Source organism: Coffea eugenioides, chromosome 3 (genome assembly GCF_003713205.1).
Source record: "Coffea eugenioides isolate CCC68of chromosome 3, Ceug_1.0, whole genome shotgun sequence".
NCBI lineage: Eukaryota > Viridiplantae > Streptophyta > Magnoliopsida > Gentianales > Rubiaceae > Coffea > Coffea eugenioides.
In genome coordinates this window covers 16,100,107-16,123,855 of record NC_040037.1, presented here as the reverse complement: position 1 = coordinate 16,123,855, position 23,749 = coordinate 16,100,107, and the positions used below count along the sequence as shown (strand labels likewise).

Sequence of the window (23,749 nt, the reverse complement as noted above, 5' to 3'; positions counted from 1 at the left end):
TTAAAGAGGTTTAGAATGCATGTTTAGATCATTTTACATGTGCGTGAACGATTTATTTTGACATAGAAATGATCTAGGGTGTATTTTGAAGAATTGAGGTCAAACTGAATATTGCAAAAATTCTGCAATAAGTGCAGATTCAATGGATCCAAGGCCTCGGATCCACTTCTGCAATCAGAGAAAAACTTCGAGCTTCTTGATCCGAGCTCGGATCCATATGGATCCAAGGCCTCGGATCCACTTCTGCAATCAGAAAAAATTCGAGCTTCTTGATCCGAGCTCACTTATCATGATCCGACCTCGGATCCTTTCAAAAACGACCTCGGATCCTTTCCAAACGAAGCCTCGGACCACTTTTCCTCATTCTTCCCTCTTTTTCCTCCTTCAACTCCACTTTTCTTCTTGTTGGTTGCAAGCTTTTATTCTTAAGAATTGTATTTTTGTTTTTTTTTTTCAAGGTGCATTAATTGAAGTCTCCATTCTTTCAAGTAAAGTTGGAAATTCATCACATTGCCATGGATTCGGATCGCGCAAGTTCATTAGGGGAGTATTACTTTCTCTTATTTTCGTTATTTTTCCTTTCTCACATTGAGGACAATGTGAAGTTTAAGTGTGGGGGAGGAAAGTATTGAACTTGCATTTACTTGCCATGTGATGATATTTTGTGGATTTAAATGCTTAGAAATGTTGGAATTATGTTTGAACTATTTGCCATGTGGATAATTTGCTTGAAATTGGATTTGTTGGCACAGAGTTTTCATCCATTTATAAGGAGAAACTCTGTAAAAAAATTTTCTAAAATCTTTTCCAATATTTCACTATGGCCCAAAAGTTCTTCAAATTTTTGTATTTTCATTCAAAAAGGGCTAATTTGTTCCAACTTTAAATGTTTATATTCTTCCAATTGTTGAAACTTTATATGTATGTTGGAAGGTTTAGTCCTCATTTAACTTGGAAATAGTATTATGCAATTAGAATTTTTACATTTTAGAAAGTATATTTGGTAAAGTGAGGAAAATTATGCCTATAATTTTACATGTTTAATGAGATTTCTTCTCTTTACTTAATTTTGCAAGTAAGTGATTGATATAGTCGATAAAGGTTATATTCCTCCTTTGATTATTCTTATATATTTTCTAAGAGGGGTTATCTATTTATTGTCCTTTATTTCTGAAAAAGAAAAAAAAAAGAGAAAGTAAATAAAAATTGTTCTACTCCAATGATTCATGTACCGAGTAACCGGGGGTTGGCATCAACAAATGTCGACATTCGCGTAAAAAGGTACTTGAATTAAGAGTATGCATAGCAACTTGAATAAGTGAAATGTTGAGTAACCGGGGATCTTCACCTAAAAGTGTCGATTTTCGCGTAAAAAGGCATTCTCACTATTTAAGTAAAATTTGTATGAATAAATCCCTCTTAGTTATAGAATTTTGAGAAAAAGATGTGTAGACACCAAATTTTGAATAATTTTATGTAGCATCTATTTCATGATTTTCATTTTAGATTGCTTGCATTTTAGTTCGTTATTGTGTGTTTTGCACTATTAGTTGTTATGATATTTTAGTTTTATTCATTTTCGCCCTTTTAGTTGACCTATTTCATTTGCTATTTATTCTTGTTTACTTTTAGTTCCAATTTTTAGTTTTAGCTTTTAAGTTTAAAATTAGCATAGAGTTTTTAGAAAAAAGAAAAGGAAAACATCAAAAATATGTTTTAGTCATTTTGTTTTTATTCAATGCTTTCTTGAAAGAAAAATGAAAATGAAAAATCATAAAAAGGGAGAAAAGAGAAAATTAAAGAAAAAGAGGAAAAAGAAGAAAAATTCAAAAAATAGGCTTTAGTTAGATTGGAAAAATGAAAAAAAAGAGAAAAAGAGAAAAAAGGAAAATTTATTCACAAAAATATGTTTATTTCTTTAAATTCATTCTTTGGGCACTTTAGTTTTTTTATTAAGTTATTTTTGAGAAAAAGAAAATGATGAAAAATGCAAAATTGAAAAATTAAAAATGGCCATTGTTGTTAGTTTTTTGTTTAAAATTATTTTTTGTTTTGTTATTATTATTACCTGGTTTGTGTAATTTTGTTATTATTATTATTTATATTTTATTTTATCATTTCTGTAATTATCAAGTTGTGTTAAAAAAAAAAAATCTTGTCGCGGCATGCACGCTGCAATTTTTTGCAGCGTGCAAAGGACAACCTCAAGAGACAATTGGAGGGTTGGATTTCACAGGGGTAACAAGCCCCTCATCCTCATCGTTGAGATGAGGGTTTAGGAGATTGGGAAGTGGATATAAAAGGTAAGAGAAGGCTCAGCCGTGGGAGGGTTTTTTCGGTGAGCAAGAGAGGATAGAGTGAAACAGCGAAAGCAAAACTAAAAGTGAGAGCTGGGGTTTGGGCCTAAGAAATCTAGAAAAATAGAAGAAAAGGGGGGTTCGGCTAGATAGAAAAGAGAGGCAAGAACGGAGGACAAGAAAGCAAGAGAGTAGATTGAGAGATAGCAAGTAAGAGAGAGCAAAGGAAACTGCAAAGGAGTTCTCGGCTGTGTGAGTGAAAAAACCAGCGAAGGAACAAGCTTGGGTCAACAATAGGCGGCTGAAATTATCTCCCAGGCCAATAGATTGAAGCTTGAAGTAACGGGTTCTGCATCACTGGAAATCGCTGCAGCATAATTTCTGGGTTCGTTGATTACGCTAGCATCCTCAGGTAAATCCATCCTTTCCTTTAGTTAGTCTTGTATCATTTCCCTGAAGCTTCAAGCTTAGTAGACCAGAGATTCTGGACTCATGCGTTGTGGATTTGGTTGCTAGAAAGATGCTATTTTTATGCGGTCCCTGTCATTGGACAGTCTAAAGCTGTTGCCTTTTGCTGCTATTGTTTGTATCATGGGTTGTTTGCTCACTTAAATGCTTGTAGAATCTGGCTAGCAGGCTGCATGTTCTTGGTTATTGTTCAATGATTGTGCTTATGTTGCAATCTGGTAATGCACGGTCCGAAGTTTACTGCCGAAAATAGCCAAAGTTTGCATCTTTTGCTTCTGATTTTTTTTGTGGGGGAGGAAGGCAGTGATTGAACTTATGATTTCGCTGTTTAATCTAAAGTAGATTGGGTTGGAGTTCTGGGATATTGAGTAAGGCATTTCCAGGTTTCTTTGGGTCATGTAAATGCTTGTAAACATGCTGGATTTGCAAAGGAAAAGCTGCGGAAATTCTTGTTGTTCTTCAAAATCAATGTGTTTTCAGATCATGTCGTTCCATTTTGTTGTTTGAAAGCTGGTTAGATATTCCCCTACATTTGTTTCAAGTCTTTGTATGTTAGGTGTGAATGATGGAAAATGCATTTGAGTTGTTTTTATGAATGTTTTCTCGGCTGAGTGGGTAAGAAAATTGCAGCAGCTTTTGAACGTCAAATGTTGGCATGCTTTTCCAGATTTTTACATAATATTTTGCTAAGTTTCTTAGCCTGTTCAGATGCTGAAGTTTTTGATTTGATTGCTTTGTTTAGAGCTGTGATGTTGGAGTTGAAAATATGTAATCAAAGTCGTGTGTTCGAATTGGAAAACTTGAATTATGAAAATGCAGCAAGCCTGCACTTTCGGTTGGCTGAAGTTTTTTTTTGCATTGTTGAAGTGAGTGATTTGTTGGCCATTGTGATTAGAATATCGTGTGTATGCATGCATTGAGGAAGAGCCATGCTTTGTAGCAGAGTTCAGTTGCATGTTTGGGGGCTGAAATGTTTAAATTATGTTTGAATGCTTGCTGGAAGCATAGACAATCAGGTTACATAACCATCTTTGCATGAATGTTTTGTCCAGATTTCCTTTGCATCAGCTCCTTTGCTGTTTCTTGCTTGTTTGGAGTTTCAATTTACGTAGTCTGTTTGTTTAGCTTAAGGTTGTGATGATAGTTTGAAAACTATCCAATCAAAGTTGTGCTCAAAATCTGGTTTTTGAACAAACGAAAATGCAGCAGGTTTTGTTGTATTAGTTTCATCCGTAAGCTTGCATGAAGCATTTCCAAAGTTTGCATGCTTTTCTTCTATGTCTTTGTATGTTTGATGCCCATTTTATGCTTGGTTGTCTAGTTTAAAGTTTTGGAGGTTTAGATCAAGAAAGTTTTAGTTAAGGAATATGGTTGAACTTGAATTTGATGTTCCAAGATGAAAAATGCATCAGGAAAACCTTCTACGTGATTGCATGGGTTTTGCATGAAAATACTTTTGAATTTTGCACATTGATCCTTCAAGTTTCCCCTTATCTTGCTGTGGCCCAATTATGTGTTTGTTCTTACAATTAGGTCCTAAAACACTTGCACTTTAACCCCCTAAATTCCCCTTTGTCTTGTTATGGTCCAATTAGTTGAATAATTTAATCACTTTTGTCATTCTAGAATCTTAATTGCTTTTGGTTTGCTTTGACATGATTTTGGGTAAGACGTTTAGTGAGTTTTAGGATGCATTTTGAGGTTCAATAAGTTTTAATAGAATTTTTAGCTTGGATTTGTGTTCTAATCACATTTTTGCATTTGATTTTTATGGGTCTCATCTTAAGTCATCAATTTTGGTATTTTATTTTACTCTCTTTCAAAAATTTTCAGTCCTTCTAATTAAGTCCCTCTTGCATTAATTGCTTTGTACATGGTTGGTTTGTCTATGTAAATACTTTAGTTGACTCAATTTAGTGTTTAACTTTCATTTTTCATATTTAATTTTTGTTTCATGTGATTATTTGATAATTTAAGTGGTACCTTGACCTTTTTATTATTTTGGAGGGTAAGTTAGTAATTTCACTACGTTAGGGCGTCGCTTCAAGGGAGGTACACTCTATCCTTCATTTGCACTTCATTTGACCCTACGTGCTCCTATGTGTTATGTGAATATGCATGCCTACTCCGCTTTCCTTACCTCCTTGCATGCATTTACTTGCTTTTACTTTTATTTAAGTTTTATGGGGTATGTGTACACCTCTTGGCTTGTAATAGATAGGGCTCGGGGAGCATCTGGTCCATTTCCCTTTCCCCTTTATGCTTTTATGGGGTATGTGTACACCTCTTGGCTTGTAATAGATAGGGCTCGGAGAGCATCTGGTCCATTTCCCTTTCCCCTTTATGCTTTTATGGGGTATGTGTACACCTCTTGGCTTGTAATAGATAGGGCTCGGAGAGCATCTGGTCCATTTCCCCTTCCCCTTGGTTGCTTGCTTTTGTTGCTACATGTTTAATTGCTTTAGTAGGCTCTTGCATCTAGTCGAGCATGCTAAGTGCTACGTGTTACGTGTTTACAAGCGTTTTGGCATGTCTACTTGCTTTCATAACCATGAATGAATGGAATGGATGAATGTACGTCACCACACTAGTCCAACGCTAGTTGTGGCTCTTTATTTCATTAGGAATTCATAGAGAGGGCTAGTCCAACGCTAGACCCAATAGGATTTTTCCTTTGTTTTTCATTAATGCATTATTTGCCTGTTCACTACATATCATGCATTTTTTCTTAGTTTTATCATCTGGCATGCTCCTCGATTCCCCTTTCCCCTCACTGTAGGTCTTGCATCTCATGCTAGTTAGGGTACATTTGCCTGGGGAGTCCCCTTCTGATAAGGGAAACGAGCGAGTGTGGCTACTCAATAGCTTTAGCACGCTAGTTTTGCCTTCTAATCAAAGGGAAAATCAAAGTCGAAAAGTTAGGAGTCAACCCCCGTACCCGACTTGTTGCATTCCTCTAGGGTCATACTCTCATTTTTATCACCTACATACTCTCTTGACCACATTTTTTCACATTTCTCAAACCGTACTTCTTTTACTACATTTTACCCATCACTTGCTTATTTTCACTTCACAAAGGAAATTCCATTTTACCTTATATATCTATTATTCTATTTTCATACACTTGCACACGAAAAACACTTGAACTTTATACAATTTCACACAAGCACCTTTATACAATTTCGCACACTTGCACTTACATTTCTTGCATCTTTCATACACTTTCACACTTGCACACTTGAATCTCATTTGCATTAATCGACCTCTATGAGGTTTTCTTTTGATGGCCGCCACAACTCATGTGGTTGGGACCAAAAACCTTACAAGAGACATTTTAGAATTTAGGTTTGCATTTTTGCATTCATCTAGTCAAATCCAACATGCGATACATACCTTGGGTAGAAAAATTAGGAAAATTGGTTTAAGTCACGCAACTAGCCTTGGCTAGGTCGAAGGGGTGCCTTGGATTTTTATCCTTGCCTTCCCCTTCGTCAAATGTGACCCCCGATCCCTCTTTTGGTTACGTAGACCCAAAAGTTCTCTAAAAGGGTTTATTTACTTTTTCATTCAAAAACAAAAATCATTTTTTGGGTGACTTGGTACACCCTAACTCTATACCAAGTGGCGACTCCATTTTGATACAAAAACCCTTTTGAACTTTATATGGCCAAACCGTCGCATTATCAAGTCCCATGGCCTTTATTTTCATTTTGCACACGTTCACACACACACTACACACTCACATCTCACACCACACTACACACATCACACATAACATTCAAAAAGTGGGGCGCGACAGTTGGCGACTCCACTGGGGACTTCCTAAGAGGGTCCAAGCATTTGATTTGGCCATTCTTTTCCCTTTTCTACCCTTTTTATGCATTGCATGTGGATATTAGGGTTGCATTTTCTATTTTAGGACTTTTCGCCTCGCGCGCGTATCAAACTTTTCCCTCACTCACGTATGTATGATTGGTTGATTGGATGTATATTTTACTTGTTTCATGTAGCGCTTTGCATTGCATTTGGGTGGGGGGATGTACCCTAGAGCCTCGCGTTGGTTCTTGATCCCTCCCCTCCAAACGAGCACTAGCATACGTGCATACGCTTTATAGTTATCCCTTCTTTATTTTTCCTTTTAGTGGCTTGTCACGCCACTCCACCCTATTAGGATTTTAGGCGACTCACTTGGACTTGTGATCGCGACACGATGTGTGCGTAGCATGATCCAATGGGTCACTCGATCCTCCGCTTTAAACTATGGGTTGAGAACCTTTAGCTTTTAGTGGAAGGTTGAGGATTTTTTATAGATTCACTCAAACACGTAGCCGCGACACGATGTGTGCGTAGCGGTGTTTGGGGAATCGCCCGAGCCACCGACAAAGAATCTTGGGATTGATGACCCTTGATTTCTAAGTCTGAAGGCTCGGGGACCTGGAGCTTATCGAGTCTAGATGCATTAGCGAACCCCAACCTCATGCATCCATATTAGAATTGCCTAAGGTAGAGTCTGCCTTACCCTATTAGGGACACGATTCACGAGGGGAGGGATCCAACCCCTCTTTCCCTTTTATTGCTTTATTTCTTTGTATTGATTTCGTTGCTACAATGTGTTATGTGTATTTATCTGGTTGAACTAACTTTTCTTGGTTTTGTGTCCCCATTGCATTCACAAACTCTAGCAAATAAGAGGTCTGGCATGACCTTCTTTTAGAACCTACCCTCGTAGATAGGTTATTGCACGTTTAAAGATTTTGGTATATTGCATTCATAGATTAATAATTGCATGGCATTCTAAGCCTACCTTGGTGTATAAAAGGTCCTTTTAGGTCATGATTTCATTTCAAATTGCATGTTTTACTGCTTTAATAAACTGGCATCATGCATTAAACCCTAGAAAGGGAATGCCATTTAGGGGATCCCGTGTTAGGGATAAGCCACCTTGTGTCTCGGATACTTAATCCAACGAGACTTGCACGTTTACATTTTGTCCATCCGAAGGGGTAGTGCACAAAGTAAGGTAGGATCCGATCATTTTCATAGAGTGATCTTTGGAATATGAGCATCTAATAATCACTTTTTGGCCATTTTATCAAAATTGGTAAAATTCCTTGCGTGAAGGACATTAATTTGAAGAAATTCACAAATGATTCCTCCTATTGAGACGACAAATAAATTGAGGCCAAAATTTGATTTTTAGAAGGTCATAGACTAATGCACTTCAATAATTTTGAAAGAACCAATGGCCGGACAATTCAACCAATCCATTTTGCCAATTCATTCAATAAATCATCAGTTCATTTGATCAATTTACCCTTTTTAGGGTCACCTGGTCGATTTTGAATAAATCGTCATTTCATTTGACCAATTTACCCTTTTTAGGGTCATTCGGCCAATTTTTGAATAAACCACTAAATCAGTTTCATTCATTTGCCAATTTACCCATTCTTAGGGCAACTGAGCCGATTTTGAATAAATCAAGTTTCGTTCAATCTATTTGATCAATTTACCCTTTTTAGGGTGATCTGATTAATTTTGGATAAGTTAAATTTCATTCGATTCATTTGCCCTGTTTCCCTTTTAGGGTAATCCGGTCGATTTTTAATAAATTGTCAATTTCATTTGACCAATTAGGGTTTCAATGTCGAATTTCAAAATGGAAAATCTAGTCGATTTTGAGAAAAACATCCATGGCATCCAGCCATTTGATCAGTTGGGGTTTTGACCCGTGCTTCACTGAAAAATTTGGTCAACGAATTCCAATCTCTTCGATAGGAAGTTCGTCAAGGTCAAACCTGTGCGTTTTTGCAAATTCTTGTATCGATCAAAAGTGATCAATCCCTTTGGACGATGTCCTCATTTTGACAAACGTCTCTTCTCACTCTAATTGACCAAATTTTTCCAAATTATTTCTCACTCAATGAGTTGATCAGATCCATCAGGTATGGTATAGTGCCTGCTCTGGAGGATTGCATTTTCATGCTAGGCCTACCCTTGGCACAAAAAGAGTTCCCCCATAGGACATGCATCCGAATTTTCTGGATATCTACTAACTCTTGCCTTTTTCTTTTTCTTTTCTTTTCTTTATTTTTATTATAACTAAGCGAGGGTTAAATCTAAAGGTAATCTTTCAAAAATTCTCAGGTAATATTTAAACATAGCTTCTCGTCGAAGCCCCATCATAACGCGATCCCGTAGTAAAGCCCAAAAGAATCGTGTAGACATGAGTACTCGGCCAGGATCGTCTGATAAGACCGCTGCAACTACCCAGCCGGAAGCCACAAGTCCCGGGGTTCAGTTGACTGAATTACTCGCCAAATTTGGGGAAATGACATCTGAAATGGCAACCCAAAGGAAGTTGATTGATGAGTTAATCAGCAGCGGAGTTCAACCCGAACCTACACCCGTCAAGCAGGCTGAGCCGGAATCGTTTGTCATCCCTTCAGCTCAAGTCACCGTTACCCCATCTTTTCCTATTCCACCCGAAGGAACTTTCACATATCCCACCATACATTTGCCATACACTTACCCTCCTGATCCTTTATTTTTCCCTACTTACATGCAAGGCCCACAACCTCACATCACCTCAAATATACCACCTGAGTCACACACTTTTTACCACGCTGCTGCTGAGCCTTTCTTGCCAGACCATACCATTCAAAACAAGCCGGAGATAGGAAAATGTTCTGCTCCTGTTGATACGAAACTTCTCAAACGCCTTGACCGTTTCGATGAGTTTATGAGAAAAAGTCAGGGGTTGAACAAACAAGGAGTGCTGGATTACGATGAGCTTTGTCTCTTTCCAAGTGTGCAGTTGCCTGAGGGGTTCAAAACCCCTAAATTTAACAAATACGATGGCACAGGCAATCCCAAGACGCACCTCCGAATGTTTGCCAACAAGTTGGGCAAACCAATAGATGACGAGAATCTACCAGTTCGTTTGTTTCCCGAAAGCTTAGAAGGTGATGCACTGGACTGGTATTCCAATTTGAAACCCGAGGATATGAGGACGTGGCTGGACTTATCAACTGCTTTTGTAAGGCAATACGAATACAATTGCGAGCTGGCTCCAACAAGGACCACATTGGAGGGAACCAAGAGGAAACCATCCGAGGACCACAAGACATATGCGAAAAGATGGAGGAAGTTGGCCGCCAAGGTGGAACCCCCTATGATTGAAGATGAGATTGTTCGTACGTTCATCAAAACTCATGATCCGCCCTACTTTGAGGAGATTTTTCGCATGACCGGATGTTCTTTTGCAGCAATTATCAATAAGTTGGAGGAATATGACGAATACGTCAAAGCAGGGAAAATTGTCAATGTATCAGCTTTAAAATCACAGTTGGATGCCTTGCAAGGTCAAAGTAATAACAGAAGGGAGCCTCAACTCCAGAAGAAAGAGGAGGAAACTACTTTTGTGTGGGGCCAAGGACCATTTTCAAGACCCAGATCCCGACGTGACCAGATGTATTCATCTCGCTACCCAAACTCACGCCCTGTTTACCATACTACCACCAATCACCCTCGACCTCAGCCAAACCATGCAAGCCCACATACAATATCCTTCCCAATGACTCAAAACAATCCTCAAATTCAACCTCGTCTACCTTATAATCCCAGACCTGCTCCACCAAACCAACAGACTTACAACCCTCCTCAAACCAATAAAATACAAAAACCTGGTCGATCTCGAACTTTTGCCAACTTAGGCCGACCCATTGACCAACTGTATGAACAGCTCAAGGCTGCCGGTAAAATAGATGACATACCTCCTCCAAACTACTCTCGTCGAGGTCTCTCTTCTGGATACGACCCTCAAGTCGCGTGTGCCTACCATTCTGGAGCGCCCGGTCATTCGACCAGTAAATGTTGGGTACTAAAACATAAGATCCAGGACATGATCGAAGCAGGAAATATAGTGTTAAGGAAAAGGGAAGAACAAGGACCGAACATAAGTACGAATCCTTTTTCTGAACACAAGGACACCTTTGAGGCATCCACCTCCAATGACGAAACTTGAAAATCCTGAAGGAGCTCTGCACAATTTGGATGGCTGATTATCCTCCCTCTCGAAGGGAATTTCGATGAATCTAGGGGTTGTCATTTACTAAAATTCACGAAAACTTTTTCTTGCATATGTGAATAGCTTAACGAAAGCATCTTTTGCAATTGAGTTTTGTCTTGTTTCTGCTTTGATTTGGAGTTTCATGAAATGCACAATTTGTTTTATTTGTTTATTTGATTATTGTCCTGAATTTTTGTTAATTCTTTGAGATGGCCAAAGATGAAATTATTTGATCCTTTGAATATCACTGTTCTGGAATCTGATGTAGCCCTTCATTGAAAACCCCTTCATTAAAAATCCTTTCGTTGAAAATCCCTTCCTTGGGAAAGCCTTCATTGAGAAAGCCATTGAAAACCCCTCCATTAAAAATCCCTTCATTGAGAAATCTCTTCTTTGAGAGACCCCTTCATGGAGAAAGCCTTCATAAAAAAAGAAAAAAAAAAAAGCCTTCATTGAGAAATTCCTTCATTAAGAAAATCCCTTTCCTGCCAGGTTGAAAGCTGATTGGTTAAAGCAGTGTCATTAACGATTGATTCTGATTAATGAAAAGCAGTTGAATGCTATGTGCCATGACCAACGTTGTCAAAACACATGACCTATGTTCATAACAAAAGGATCCGCCACCGATCTTCTGAAAAAGGAAACAAAGTGCTAAAGCGATGAAAGACGAAGTCGAAGGTAAATTTGCTTCAAATTGACAAAGCTTATTGGGTGTTCAAAGGAGAGATGGAAGGACAGACGTTCCCTCAACCTATCAACTCGGACATGTGTAAGATGTTCTTTATTTGATTATGCAAAGTTTCTTTTAGGAAATCATGCAAAGGGCGAGGCAAAAGTCAGGCCATCTTCCTTTTCTATCAAAACATTTCATCCTTAGTCATCCCCTTTGAGCTATCAGAACAATAATTTTCGTTTGGCAACCCCTGAGAATTGCCAACCCCACACTGGGGCAAATTCATTTTGAAAATGATCAGAAAGGAAAGAAAGAACCCCACACTGGGGCAAATTTATTTTGAAAGAGAGATGAAAAGGAGGAAAAAAGAACCCCACACTGGGGCAAATCTAGTTTTTGAAGAAAAATGCAAAAGTAAGAAGAATGCAATGAAGAAAATGCAAAGAAAGAAAATCCAATCAAACTGGGGCAAAATTTTCTTCAGTTTCGTTCAAAATTGGAAATAATTTCAAAATGATGCAATCTCAGGCTATCTCACACCCCTCTCATCAAAATTTGCTTTCAAGCCTCAACTTTTCTTGAAAAACACCCCACCTGACTTCATTTCAAAAGCCCAAAGTCCTGGCTTTCGTCATTTGCCGTATTTTCTATTGGGAAATTTGCTAATCAACTGGCAAGTGATGTCCATAATGCCTTCGCCTAATCTTACAAGGGAAGCGCATTTTACTGATGTCAGCAATCTTCAGTTCATACTCCTGAGTCGATTACGGTTGAGTTTTTTCCATTGTTCCTTAGGTGAAAACCCGAAAGGGCACCTCAAAAGAAAAGGAGAAAAAGAAAAGAAAAAGAAGAAAAACAAAAACAAAAACAAAACAAAAGAAAAGGAGTGGGGGCAACTTTGGTGAAAACCCGAAAGGGCGCCAAGGTAGGATTTCTGCAATGAGCAAGCACAAGGAGGAACAACTGGTGGTTTAGTCCATTTGGATTTCTCCTCATTTTTGTCATACCTCTGCCAATATTGAATTCCAGAACAAGGATATTCAGAGATTCGAATACGCGTCCTTGGGCCAAAACTGTGTCATTTTGTAAAACATTCTTTGGCAAATACATTCTTAGGAAACTCATTTTTACCAAATTTCTTGCATTCATGGCGTTTTGGTAGAGTTTAAGCACAAATAGTTGTGAGTGCATTCTTGTGCATATTCATGCGAATTTTTCTTGCATACCTCATTCTTTATCATTGAATTGTGGTAAATGACAACCCCCGTGGTTTATTCGAAGCATACTTGGGTTCAGTCATCTCTTAAAAAGGGCTAAGGCGCAACCAAGCCAATTACGAAGGTTTCGTAATATGGCAAAATGCTTACCCGGTCAGTCTGGAAAAGCAGAGACATTTGAATTGACAAATCCAACCAAGTCAGATGCCGCGGCCAACTTTGACGAAGGCATCAAAAGGCTTATGTTTGCACGATTCTCCAAAGGCAAACGGATCAAACGATGGTGGCAATTCTTTTGTTTTTTCTCTTTTGCAGAAAACTCCATGCATGGACGAAAACAATCACACCTCGCACTGGAATCGGTGTTGGAAGGAGTCCTCTGGTGAACAAAGGCAAATCGAAATATTGCAAGCAAATTTGATCAAAAGGTGCAACAACATGGCGATACAGAATCAACTATGGACTCAAGTTGCAAAAATCCATCATACTGGGGCAAATTAATTTTTTGGAAAGATTCTTAAAAAACAAAATAAAAAAAAATAATAATAAAAAATAAAAAATAAAAAAAAAATCATCAAAAATCAATCAATCAAAAATTAGGTTGAACTTCTTATTTCTTGAAGAAATCAATTTCAAATCTCAACTTTTAATTTTTTATTGACAAGTCTCAGCGTCCGCCACGCACCCTTTTACCTCCTTTCTTGACAACCATATTCACTGACCTCACCACCGTTAGCATCGAGTCTATCTCACTAACGCGTGCGTGTTCTCATTTCTACCGCCGTTAGCATCGAGTCTATCTCACTAGCGTGCGTGTTCTCATTTCTACCGCCGTTAGCATCGAGTCTATCTCACTAGCGTGCGTGTTCTCATTTCTACCGCCGTTAGCATCGAGTCTATCTCACTAACGTGCGTGTTTTTTATTCAACCGCCGTTAGCATCGAATCTATCTCACTAACGTGCGTGTTTTCATTCTACCGCCGTTAGCATCGAGTCTATCTCACTAATGTGCGTGTTTCATTCTACCGCCGTTAGCATCGAGTCTATCTCACTGCGTGCGTGTTCTCATTTCTACGCCGTTAGCATCGAGTCTATCTCACTAGCGTGCGTGTTCTCATTTCTACCGCCGTTAGCATCGAGTCTATCTCACTAACGTGCGTGTTTTTTTATTCAACCGCCGTTAGCATCGAATCTATCTCACTAACGTGCGTGTTTTATTTCTCCGCGTTAGCATCGAGTCTATCTCACTAGCGTGCGTGTTCTCATTCTACGCCGTTAGCATCGAGTCTATCTCACTAACGTGCGTGTTTTTTTATTCAACCGACGTTAGCATCGAGTCTATCTCACTAATGTGCGTGTTTTTTCATTCTACCGCCGTTAGAGTCTATCTCACTAATGTTGGTGGAGTCTATGATTCACAGCATCGAGTCTAGCGTGTTTTCATTCGCCGTTAGCATCTATCTCACTAACGTATCTACCGCCGTTAGCATCGAGTCGTATCTCACTAGCGTACGTGTTTTTATTCTACCGCCGTTAGCATCGAGTCTATCTCACTAGCGTGCGTGTTCTCACTAACATGCGTGTTTCATTTCTACCGCCGTTAGCATCGAGTCTATCTCACTAACGTACGTGTTTCATTCTACCGCCGTTAGCATCGAGTCTATCTCACTAACGTGCGCGTTTTCATCCTACCGCCGTTAGCATCGAGCCTATCTCACTAATGCGTGTTTCTATCCCACCAACACTCCATCTCACTTCAATTCATCTAATTTTACATTTCTGTCCGGGTCTGTCCCGTGGGTCTATCCCAATTTTACATTTCTGTCCGGGTCTATCCCGTGGGTCTATCCCAAATTTAAATTTCTGTTCGGGTCAGTCCCGTTTAATTTCATATTCGGGTCAATCCCGTTTTAGAATTCCTGTCTGTTCGGATCATTCTGCAGCCAAATAACACAGGTAAGTATTTGGTGTCTATTTCTTTGTCTTAAGTTTTTTCAAAACTCAGACAAAGAGGGGCAAACTGTAGACACCAAATTTTGAATAATTTTATGTAGCATCTATTTCATGATTTTCATTTTAGATTGCTTGCATTTTAGTTCGTTATTGTGTGTTTTGCACTATTAGTTGTTATGATATTTTAGTTTTATTCATTTTCGCCCTTTTAGTTGACCTATTTCATTTGCTATTTATTCTTGTTTACTTTTAGTTCCAATTTTTAGTTTTAGCTTTTAAGTTTAAAATTAGCATAGAGTTTTTAGAAAAAAGAAAAGGAAAACATCAAAAATATGTTTTAGTCATTTTGTTTTTATTCAATGCTTTCTTGAAAGAAAAATGAAAATGAAAAATCATAAAAAGGGAGAAAAGAGAAAATTAAAGAAAAAGAGGAAAAAGAAGAAAAATTCAAAAAATAGGCTTTAGTTAGATTGGAAAAATGAAAAAAAAGAGAAAAAGAGAAAAAAGGAAAATTTATTCACAAAAATATGTTTATTTCTTTAAATTCATTCTTTGGGCACTTTAGTTTTTTTATTAAGTTATTTTTGAGAAAAAGAAAATGATGAAAAATGCAAAATTGAAAAATTAAAAATGGCCATTGTTGTTAGTTTTTTGTTTAAAATTATTTTTTGTTTTGTTATTATTATTACCTGGTTTGTGTAATTTTGTTATTATTATTATTTATATTTTATTTTATCATTTCTGTAATTATCAAGTTGTGTTAAAAAAAAAAAATCTTGTCGCGGCATGCACGCTGCAATTTTTTGCAGCGTGCAAAGGACAACCTCAAGAGACAATTGGAGGGTTGGATTTCACAGGGGTAACAAGCCCCTCATCCTCATCGTTGAGATGAGGGTTTAGGAGATTGGGAAGTGGATATAAAAGGTAAGAGAAGGCTCAGCCGTGGGAGGGTTTTTTCGGTGAGCAAGAGAGGATAGAGTGAAACAGCGAAAGCAAAACTAAAAGTGAGAGCTGGGGTTTGGGCCTAAGAAATCTAGAAAAATAGAAGAAAAGGGGGGTTCGGCTAGATAGAAAAGAGAGGCAAGAACGGAGGACAAGAAAGCAAGAGAGTAGATTGAGAGATAGCAAGTAAGAGAGAGCAAAGGAAACTGCAAAGGAGTTCTCGGCTGTGTGAGTGAAAAAACCAGCGAAGGAACAAGCTTGGGTCAACAATAGGCGGCTGAAATTATCTCCCAGGCCAATAGATTGAAGCTTGAAGTAACGGGTTCTGCATCACTGGAAATCGCTGCAGCATAATTTCTGGGTTCGTTGATTACGCTAGCATCCTCAGGTAAATCCATCCTTTCCTTTAGTTAGTCTTGTATCATTTCCCTGAAGCTTCAAGCTTAGTAGACCAGAGATTCTGGACTCATGCGTTGTGGATTTGGTTGCTAGAAAGATGCTATTTTTATGCGGTCCCTGTCATTGGACAGTCTAAAGCTGTTGCCTTTTGCTGCTATTGTTTGTATCATGGGTTGTTTGCTCACTTAAATGCTTGTAGAATCTGGCTAGCAGGCTGCATGTTCTTGGTTATTGTTCAATGATTGTGCTTATGTTGCAATCTGGTAATGCACGGTCCGAAGTTTACTGCCGAAAATAGCCAAAGTTTGCATCTTTTGCTTCTGATTTTTTTTGTGGGGGAGGAAGGCAGTGATTGAACTTATGATTTCGCTGTTTAATCTAAAGTAGATTGGGTTGGAGTTCTGGGATATTGAGTAAGGCATTTCCAGGTTTCTTTGGGTCATGTAAATGCTTGTAAACATGCTGGATTTGCAAAGGAAAAGCTGCGGAAATTCTTGTTGTTCTTCAAAATCAATGTGTTTTCAGATCATGTCGTTCCATTTTGTTGTTTGAAAGCTGGTTAGATATTCCCCTACATTTGTTTCAAGTCTTTGTATGTTAGGTGTGAATGATGGAAAATGCATTTGAGTTGTTTTTATGAATGTTTTCTCGGCTGAGTGGGTAAGAAAATTGCAGCAGCTTTTGAACGTCAAATGTTGGCATGCTTTTCCAGATTTTTACATAATATTTTGCTAAGTTTCTTAGCCTGTTCAGATGCTGAAGTTTTTGATTTGATTGCTTTGTTTAGAGCTGTGATGTTGGAGTTGAAAATATGTAATCAAAGTCGTGTGTTCGAATTGGAAAACTTGAATTATGAAAATGCAGCAAGCCTGCACTTTCGGTTGGCTGAAGTTTTTTTTTGCATTGTTGAAGTGAGTGATTTGTTGGCCATTGTGATTAGAATATCGTGTGTATGCATGCATTGAGGAAGAGCCATGCTTTGTAGCAGAGTTCAGTTGCATGTTTGGGGGCTGAAATGTTTAAATTATGTTTGAATGCTTGCTGGAAGCATAGACAATCAGGTTACATAACCATCTTTGCATGAATGTTTTGTCCAGATTTCCTTTGCATCAGCTCCTTTGCTGTTTCTTGCTTGTTTGGAGTTTCAATTTACGTAGTCTGTTTGTTTAGCTTAAGGTTGTGATGATAGTTTGAAAACTATCCAATCAAAGTTGTGCTCAAAATCTGGTTTTTGAACAAACGAAAATGCAGCAGGTTTTGTTGTATTAGTTTCATCCGTAAGCTTGCATGAAGCATTTCCAAAGTTTGCATGCTTTTCTTCTATGTCTTTGTATGTTTGATGCCCATTTTATGCTTGGTTGTCTAGTTTAAAGTTTTGGAGGTTTAGATCAAGAAAGTTTTAGTTAAGGAATATGGTTGAACTTGAATTTGATGTTCCAAGATGAAAAATGCATCAGGAAAACCTTCTACGTGATTGCATGGGTTTTGCATGAAAATACTTTTGAATTTTGCACATTGATCCTTCAAGTTTCCCCTTATCTTGCTGTGGCCCAATTATGTGTTTGTTCTTACAATTAGGTCCTAAAACACTTGCACTTTAACCCCCTAAATTCCCCTTTGTCTTGTTATGGTCCAATTAGTTGAATAATTTAATCACTTTTGTCATTCTAGAATCTTAATTGCTTTTGGTTTGCTTTGACATGATTTTGGGTAAGACGTTTAGTGAGTTTTAGGATGCATTTTGAGGTTCAATAAGTTTTAATAGAATTTTTAGCTTGGATTTGTGTTCTAATCACATTTTTGCATTTGATTTTTATGGGTCTCATCTTAAGTCATCAATTTTGGTATTTTATTTTACTCTCTTTCAAAAATTTTCAGTCCTTCTAATTAAGTCCCTCTTGCATTAATTGCTTTGTACATGGTTGGTTTGTCTATGTAAATACTTTAGTTGACTCAATTTAGTGTTTAACTTTCATTTTTCATATTTAATTTTTGTTTCATGTGATTATTTGATAATTTAAGTGGTACCTTGACCTTTTTATTATTTTGGAGGGTAAGTTAGTAATTTCACTACGTTAGGGCGTCGCTTCAAGGGAGGTACACTCTATCCTTCATTTGCACTTCATTTGACCCTACGTGCTCCTATGTGTTATGTGAATATGCATGCCTACTCCGCTTTCCTTACCTCCTTGCATGCATTTACTTGCTTTTACTTTTATTTAAGTTTTATGGGGTATGTGTACACCTCTTGGCTTGTAATAGATAGGGCTCGGGGAGCATCTGGTCCATTTCCCTTTCCCCTTTATGCTTTTATGGGGTATGTGTACACCTCTTGGCTTGTAATAGATAGGGCTCGGAGAGCATCTGGTCCATTTCCCTTTCCCCTTTATGCTTTTATGGGGTATGTGTACACCTCTTGGCTTGTAATAGATAGGGCTCGGAGAGCATCTGGTCCATTTCCCCTTCCCCTTGGTTGCTTGCTTTTGTTGCTACATGTTTAATTGCTTTAGTAGGCTCTTGCATCTAGTCGAGCATGCTAAGTGCTACGTGTTACGTGTTTACAAGCGTTTTGGCATGTCTACTTGCTTTCATAACCATGAATGAATGGAATGGATGAATGTACGTCACCACACTAGTCCAACGCTAGTTGTGGCTCTTTATTTCATTAGGAATTCATAGAGAGGGCTAGTCCAACGCTAGACCCAATAGGATTTTTCCTTTGTTTTTCATTAATGCATTATTTGCCTGTTCACTACATATCATGCATTTTTTCTTAGTTTTATCATCTGGCATGCTCCTCGATTCCCCTTTCCCCTCACTGTAGGTCTTGCATCTCATGCTAGTTAGGGTACATTTGCCTGGGGAGTCCCCTTCTGATAAGGGAAACGAGCGAGTGTGGCTACTCAATAGCTTTAGCACGCTAGTTTTGCCTTCTAATCAAAGGGAAAATCAAAGTCGAAAAGTTAGGAGTCAACCCCCGTACCCGACTTGTTGCATTCCTCTAGGGTCATACTCTCATTTTTATCACCTACATACTCTCTTGACCACATTTTTTCACATTTCTCAAACCGTACTTCTTTTACTACATTTTACCCATCACTTGCTTATTTTCACTTCACAAAGGAAATTCCATTTTACCTTATATATCTATTATTCTATTTTCATACACTTGCACACGAAAAACACTTGAACTTTATACAATTTCACACAAGCACCTTTATACAATTTCGCACACTTGCACTTACATTTCTTGCATCTTTCATACACTTTCACACTTGCACACTTGAATCTCATTTGCATTAATCGACCTCTATGAGGTTTTCTTTTGATGGCCGCCACAACTCATGTGGTTGGGACCAAAAACCTTACAAGAGACATTTTAGAATTTAGGTTTGCATTTTTGCATTCATCTAGTCAAATCCAACATGCGATACATACCTTGGGTAGAAAAATTAGGAAAATTGGTTTAAGTCACGCAACTAGCCTTGGTTAGGTCGAAGGGGTGCCTTGGATTTTTATCCTTGCCTTCCCCTTCGTCAAATGTGACCCCCGATCCCTCTTTTGGTTACGTAGACCCAAAAGTTCTCTAAAAGGGTTTATTTACTTTTTCATTCAAAAACAAAAATCATTTTTTGGGTGACTTGGTACACCCTAACTCTATACCAAGTGGCGACTCCATTTTGATACAAAAACCCTTTTGAACTTTATATGGCCAAACCGTCGCATTATCAAGTCCCATGGCCTTTATTTTCATTTTGCACACGTTCACACACACACTACACACTCACATCTCACACCACACTACACACATCACACATAACATTCAAAAAGTGGGGCGCGACAAGATGATTATAGGAGGAGGAAAGCTATAAATTGACTATGTGATTTGCTTATTTGTAAAATTAAGTTAGGGTAAGAGATTAAGTTTAACTTGTTGAATTTAGGGTATAATTATCTTTCCTTTACTTGATATTATAAGTATTTAGTGTAAATTGAATAATTGTATAATGATTATTTTCCAAGTCTTGAGGAATTAAATTGGACAAAGTGCATATTTTGTTTCACCTCTTGAATCATTGCATTTGATTATGTGTGAATTGCTTGAGGACAAGCAATGATTTAAGTGTGGAGGAGTTTGATAAGTGACTAATTTACGTAATAATTGTATGACATTTTATATTATTTTTAGTCACTTTGGTTATATTATTGGAAGAATATGAATCATTTTGGCTATAATTGGTGAAAAATGCTTTTAAGTGATTAAATGAGGTTTTTATCACTTTTTACTTGGATTTTGTGTATTTTGACAGTTTTGACACATTTTCGTATTTCGGCTATAACTTGAGTTACAATGATCGGATTGGGATGATTCTTGAACCCATTTGAAGATAAGAGATAGATATACAACTTTGGTGAAGACATCTAAATCCAGTTTGAAGGTTTTCCAGGTCAAAATGCCGAATTACAATAGCAAATTTCTACTGGTCGAAACTGGAACAGGGCAATGAGCAGGCAAGGGTATTTCAGTCATATCTCAGCCTACACAGATCCAAATGAGGTGATTCTTGATGCATTAGAAAGATAACTCAAAAGGCTACAACTTTCGTGTTTTAGGCATGAGCTGGTTCAGCCTCTAACATCAAGAAAAGATTGGTTGAAGTTGGGCCAAAAACAGAGCAAGTGATCCACACTCGGATCCACTATTCATCCAAACCCTCGGTTGTTTCTGGGTTAGTGGAACCGAGCTCAGATCCATACGGATCCGAGGCACTGTAGCAGCTCGGATCACTGGTCAGAAAAGGCTGCTTTATACGCGTAAAACTCAATTTCACCTCCACCAACTCACATTGGATGCTAGACATGTGAGAAACATTCCCAGCTGTAAAAGGGAGATGTAATCCTCATTTCTTGACCACCTTTCATCATAAAAGAGCCAAAATTCATTGCAAAAAGATTGGGGGAGATTGGAGTCCATAGCAGAAAAATAGAGAGTGAGCTACGGGAGAAGCTTGGAGTCTGCAGAAATGTAGCTCTTTCATCTCCCTAGTGTTAGTTTAGCTTAGTATAGAGTAGTGTAGCTTTTCCATTCTTGTTTATTATCTAGATTAGGATGAAGATGGAGGATGAAGAAGGCAAGGAAGAAAGCTCATGTGACAAGGGTTGTATTCCTTCCAAACTCTTTATCTTTGTATTTGATTCCAAGTTTAGTTAATATACAAGTTCTGGATTTTGTGTTTATTATGTGTTTCTAAAGTTTATACCTTGGGTTTGGTTGAACTTTCTATGATTGTTAGTGCTTATTATTTGGCTATTTGACTGCTATGATTTGAGCAAGTTATTTAGCATTTTAGCTCTTTAAATCATGATTAATCTGGTACCATTGATTGTGATGATCTAAGGTGTTGTTTCTGCAATGAAAATTGAGATTTAACACTAGTTCAAGAAGTGCTAAACATAAGGAGTACACTCACGAAAGTAGAGGTGCACTTATGTGGTTTTTGGTGATTCATATCATGTAATTTCATTGAAGAAATGAACTTGTAGCTAATTTCATAACCATGAAAATAGGTATGGATTAGTTATAGGTATAATTGATTCACTACGAAAGTAGGATTCAAATGCATAAGGAAATTACACCATAATTAGCCTAAATGTAGTAATTAATGATCCAAATATAGCACTTGCATGAGTAGTTAGGGATACCACAACCTAAGGAGCTTTTATTTGTTATTTTGTATAATTTGAGTAGGTAAAATTTGTTATATTTCATTGATAGTCTAAATAATAGAGAAGCTTTAGTAGTACCGGTAATTGCAATCTTCCTTGTGGGATCGACCCTTAATACCCTATACTCGCTCACGATTCGTATACTTGCGATAAATCGCGTGTGGGGTGTTTAGGAGTTTATAAATGTAAAACTTGATTAGAATGAGGACCAAAAATTTATAGTTATACCCTCCGCCGTCATTGACTTTTTAACAGTGAACACAAAATTTTAGATTGTATAAATAAGCGAATGGAGTCTAAAAAAAAAATAAGGAAAGGTGTGTCAAAAAAAAGTTCATCCTAAGTGGAATTTAACAACATAAGGATCTGTATACAAATGTAATGTCTATCTGAAATAGGAACGACAAAAGGATCTGTATTCAAATGGAATGTCTCACATGATACTTGTTTTATACAAATAACACGATATGAAATTGGAATGCAAAGAACTAAAATGAGAATTGCCCGTTTGGTAAAGAAGGCTTTCCCATTACAAGTTTACTACTATTGCCACACAGCACACAGAAAATAATAATACTAATAATAATAATAAGTTGACAACCGATGATGGCATCATCCATTGAGTAAATGAATAATGGTACTTTTTCACTTTGAAGCAGCATCTGCTGCCCTAGCTAGGATGATTTGAAGAATTCTAAAAAGTTCCTCAGTCTCTGGTATAATACCGTGAATAGCTTTGTCCGAGGAAAACCTTTCAGCCCATCCCACTAGAGCAGGTGTCTTGGATTCATCAAGAAAATTCACATCTAACTGAATTCCCCAAGCCTTTAGCCAGCCCAAGTAGCAGCCCAGAACGATATCAAGAAAACCTATTGTTTCTCCACCAAAGAAGCACTTCCCTTTGCTGGCCTTCACGAATACATCCTCAAAGAGTTTTAGACCTTCAAATATTTTCTCCACCAATGCTGTTTTTGACTCCTCGTCTTTTGCAGTTGTAAGCTCCTTGAAAAATGGAATCCACTGCATGCCAATTAAACACATTAGTAACGGAACAGGGACAGGCAGGAATAACGGCCAGTGAAAACGCTATATATATATAGTAATTATCACAAGCTAATTTTACAATTTTATATAATAATTGTTCATGGAGACCCAATTATGAAGTTATATCAAAATTACACGACATTATCTGAATCTTACATTTAAATACTTTTTGTGTTGGTGGACAAATTTTAGCTACCAAATTATGCATGCTTTCAGTACATCGCTGTGCCCTTAGTCCATCACTGAAACCTGCTACTTCACATGCACAGTGTTGAATAAAGATATAGAATTAGGGGTAGAAACGTTTGTAGTACAAACCATTCATGAAATGTTAATCACCTTGATTGCATTAAAAAAAAAATTTTGCAGTCGAGATCACAAGATGCACATCGATTTTAATACCATGTGTGGGACTAATATAGAAAAAGGTATTCTATATTTATATTATGTTCGAATAGATTTACATTTTGAACAAACAGGTTTATTATTGAAATGTACGAACTAGCAACCATCCCTACCCCCATCCCCGAGGATATGCTAGTGCCTTGTCAAGTGGAAAAAGATTGATCAAGCAGCAAATGGTATATTAGTACCTTGTCATCAATGTAAGCTGCCCAAAAGCGGGCTATGGCACGGTCGTAGGGATCAGAAGGAAGGATAGAGGGACCATCAAACCAGAACTCATCAATGTACTGCACAATCACCAGTGAGTCACATATGGGCTTATCACCATGGAGGAGTACTGGGATGTTCTTGTGAACAGGATTAGATTTAAGAAGGAGCTCACTTTTTTCTCTCATATTCTGTGGGATGAATTCATAGTCTATCGATTTTAGATTGAGGGCAAACTGAACCCGGTTCACGTATTGGCTTGCAGGAGCACCAAGAAGCTTTACATCATTTGTTGGCATTGCTAAACCTGAGCTTAAATCCGTTGAAGACAAAGCTGAAAACTTCTTAA

General features: G+C 37.7%; 1 protein-coding gene across 1 annotated transcript; it reads right to left on the bottom strand.

The window, feature by feature from the left end:
* Window positions 1-22,389: 22,389 nt before the first annotated feature.
* Window positions 22,390-23,699, bottom strand: LOC113764658 (glutathione S-transferase U17-like). Its single transcript, XM_027308627.1, has 2 exons — window positions 23,382-23,699; window positions 22,390-22,764 (listed from the first exon to the last, which is right to left on the bottom strand). The coding sequence occupies exons 1-2, from the start codon at window positions 23,697-23,699 to the stop codon at window positions 22,390-22,392; spliced, it is 693 nt and encodes a 230-aa protein (XP_027164428.1).
* Between the last annotated feature and the right edge of the window lie 50 nt (window positions 23,700-23,749).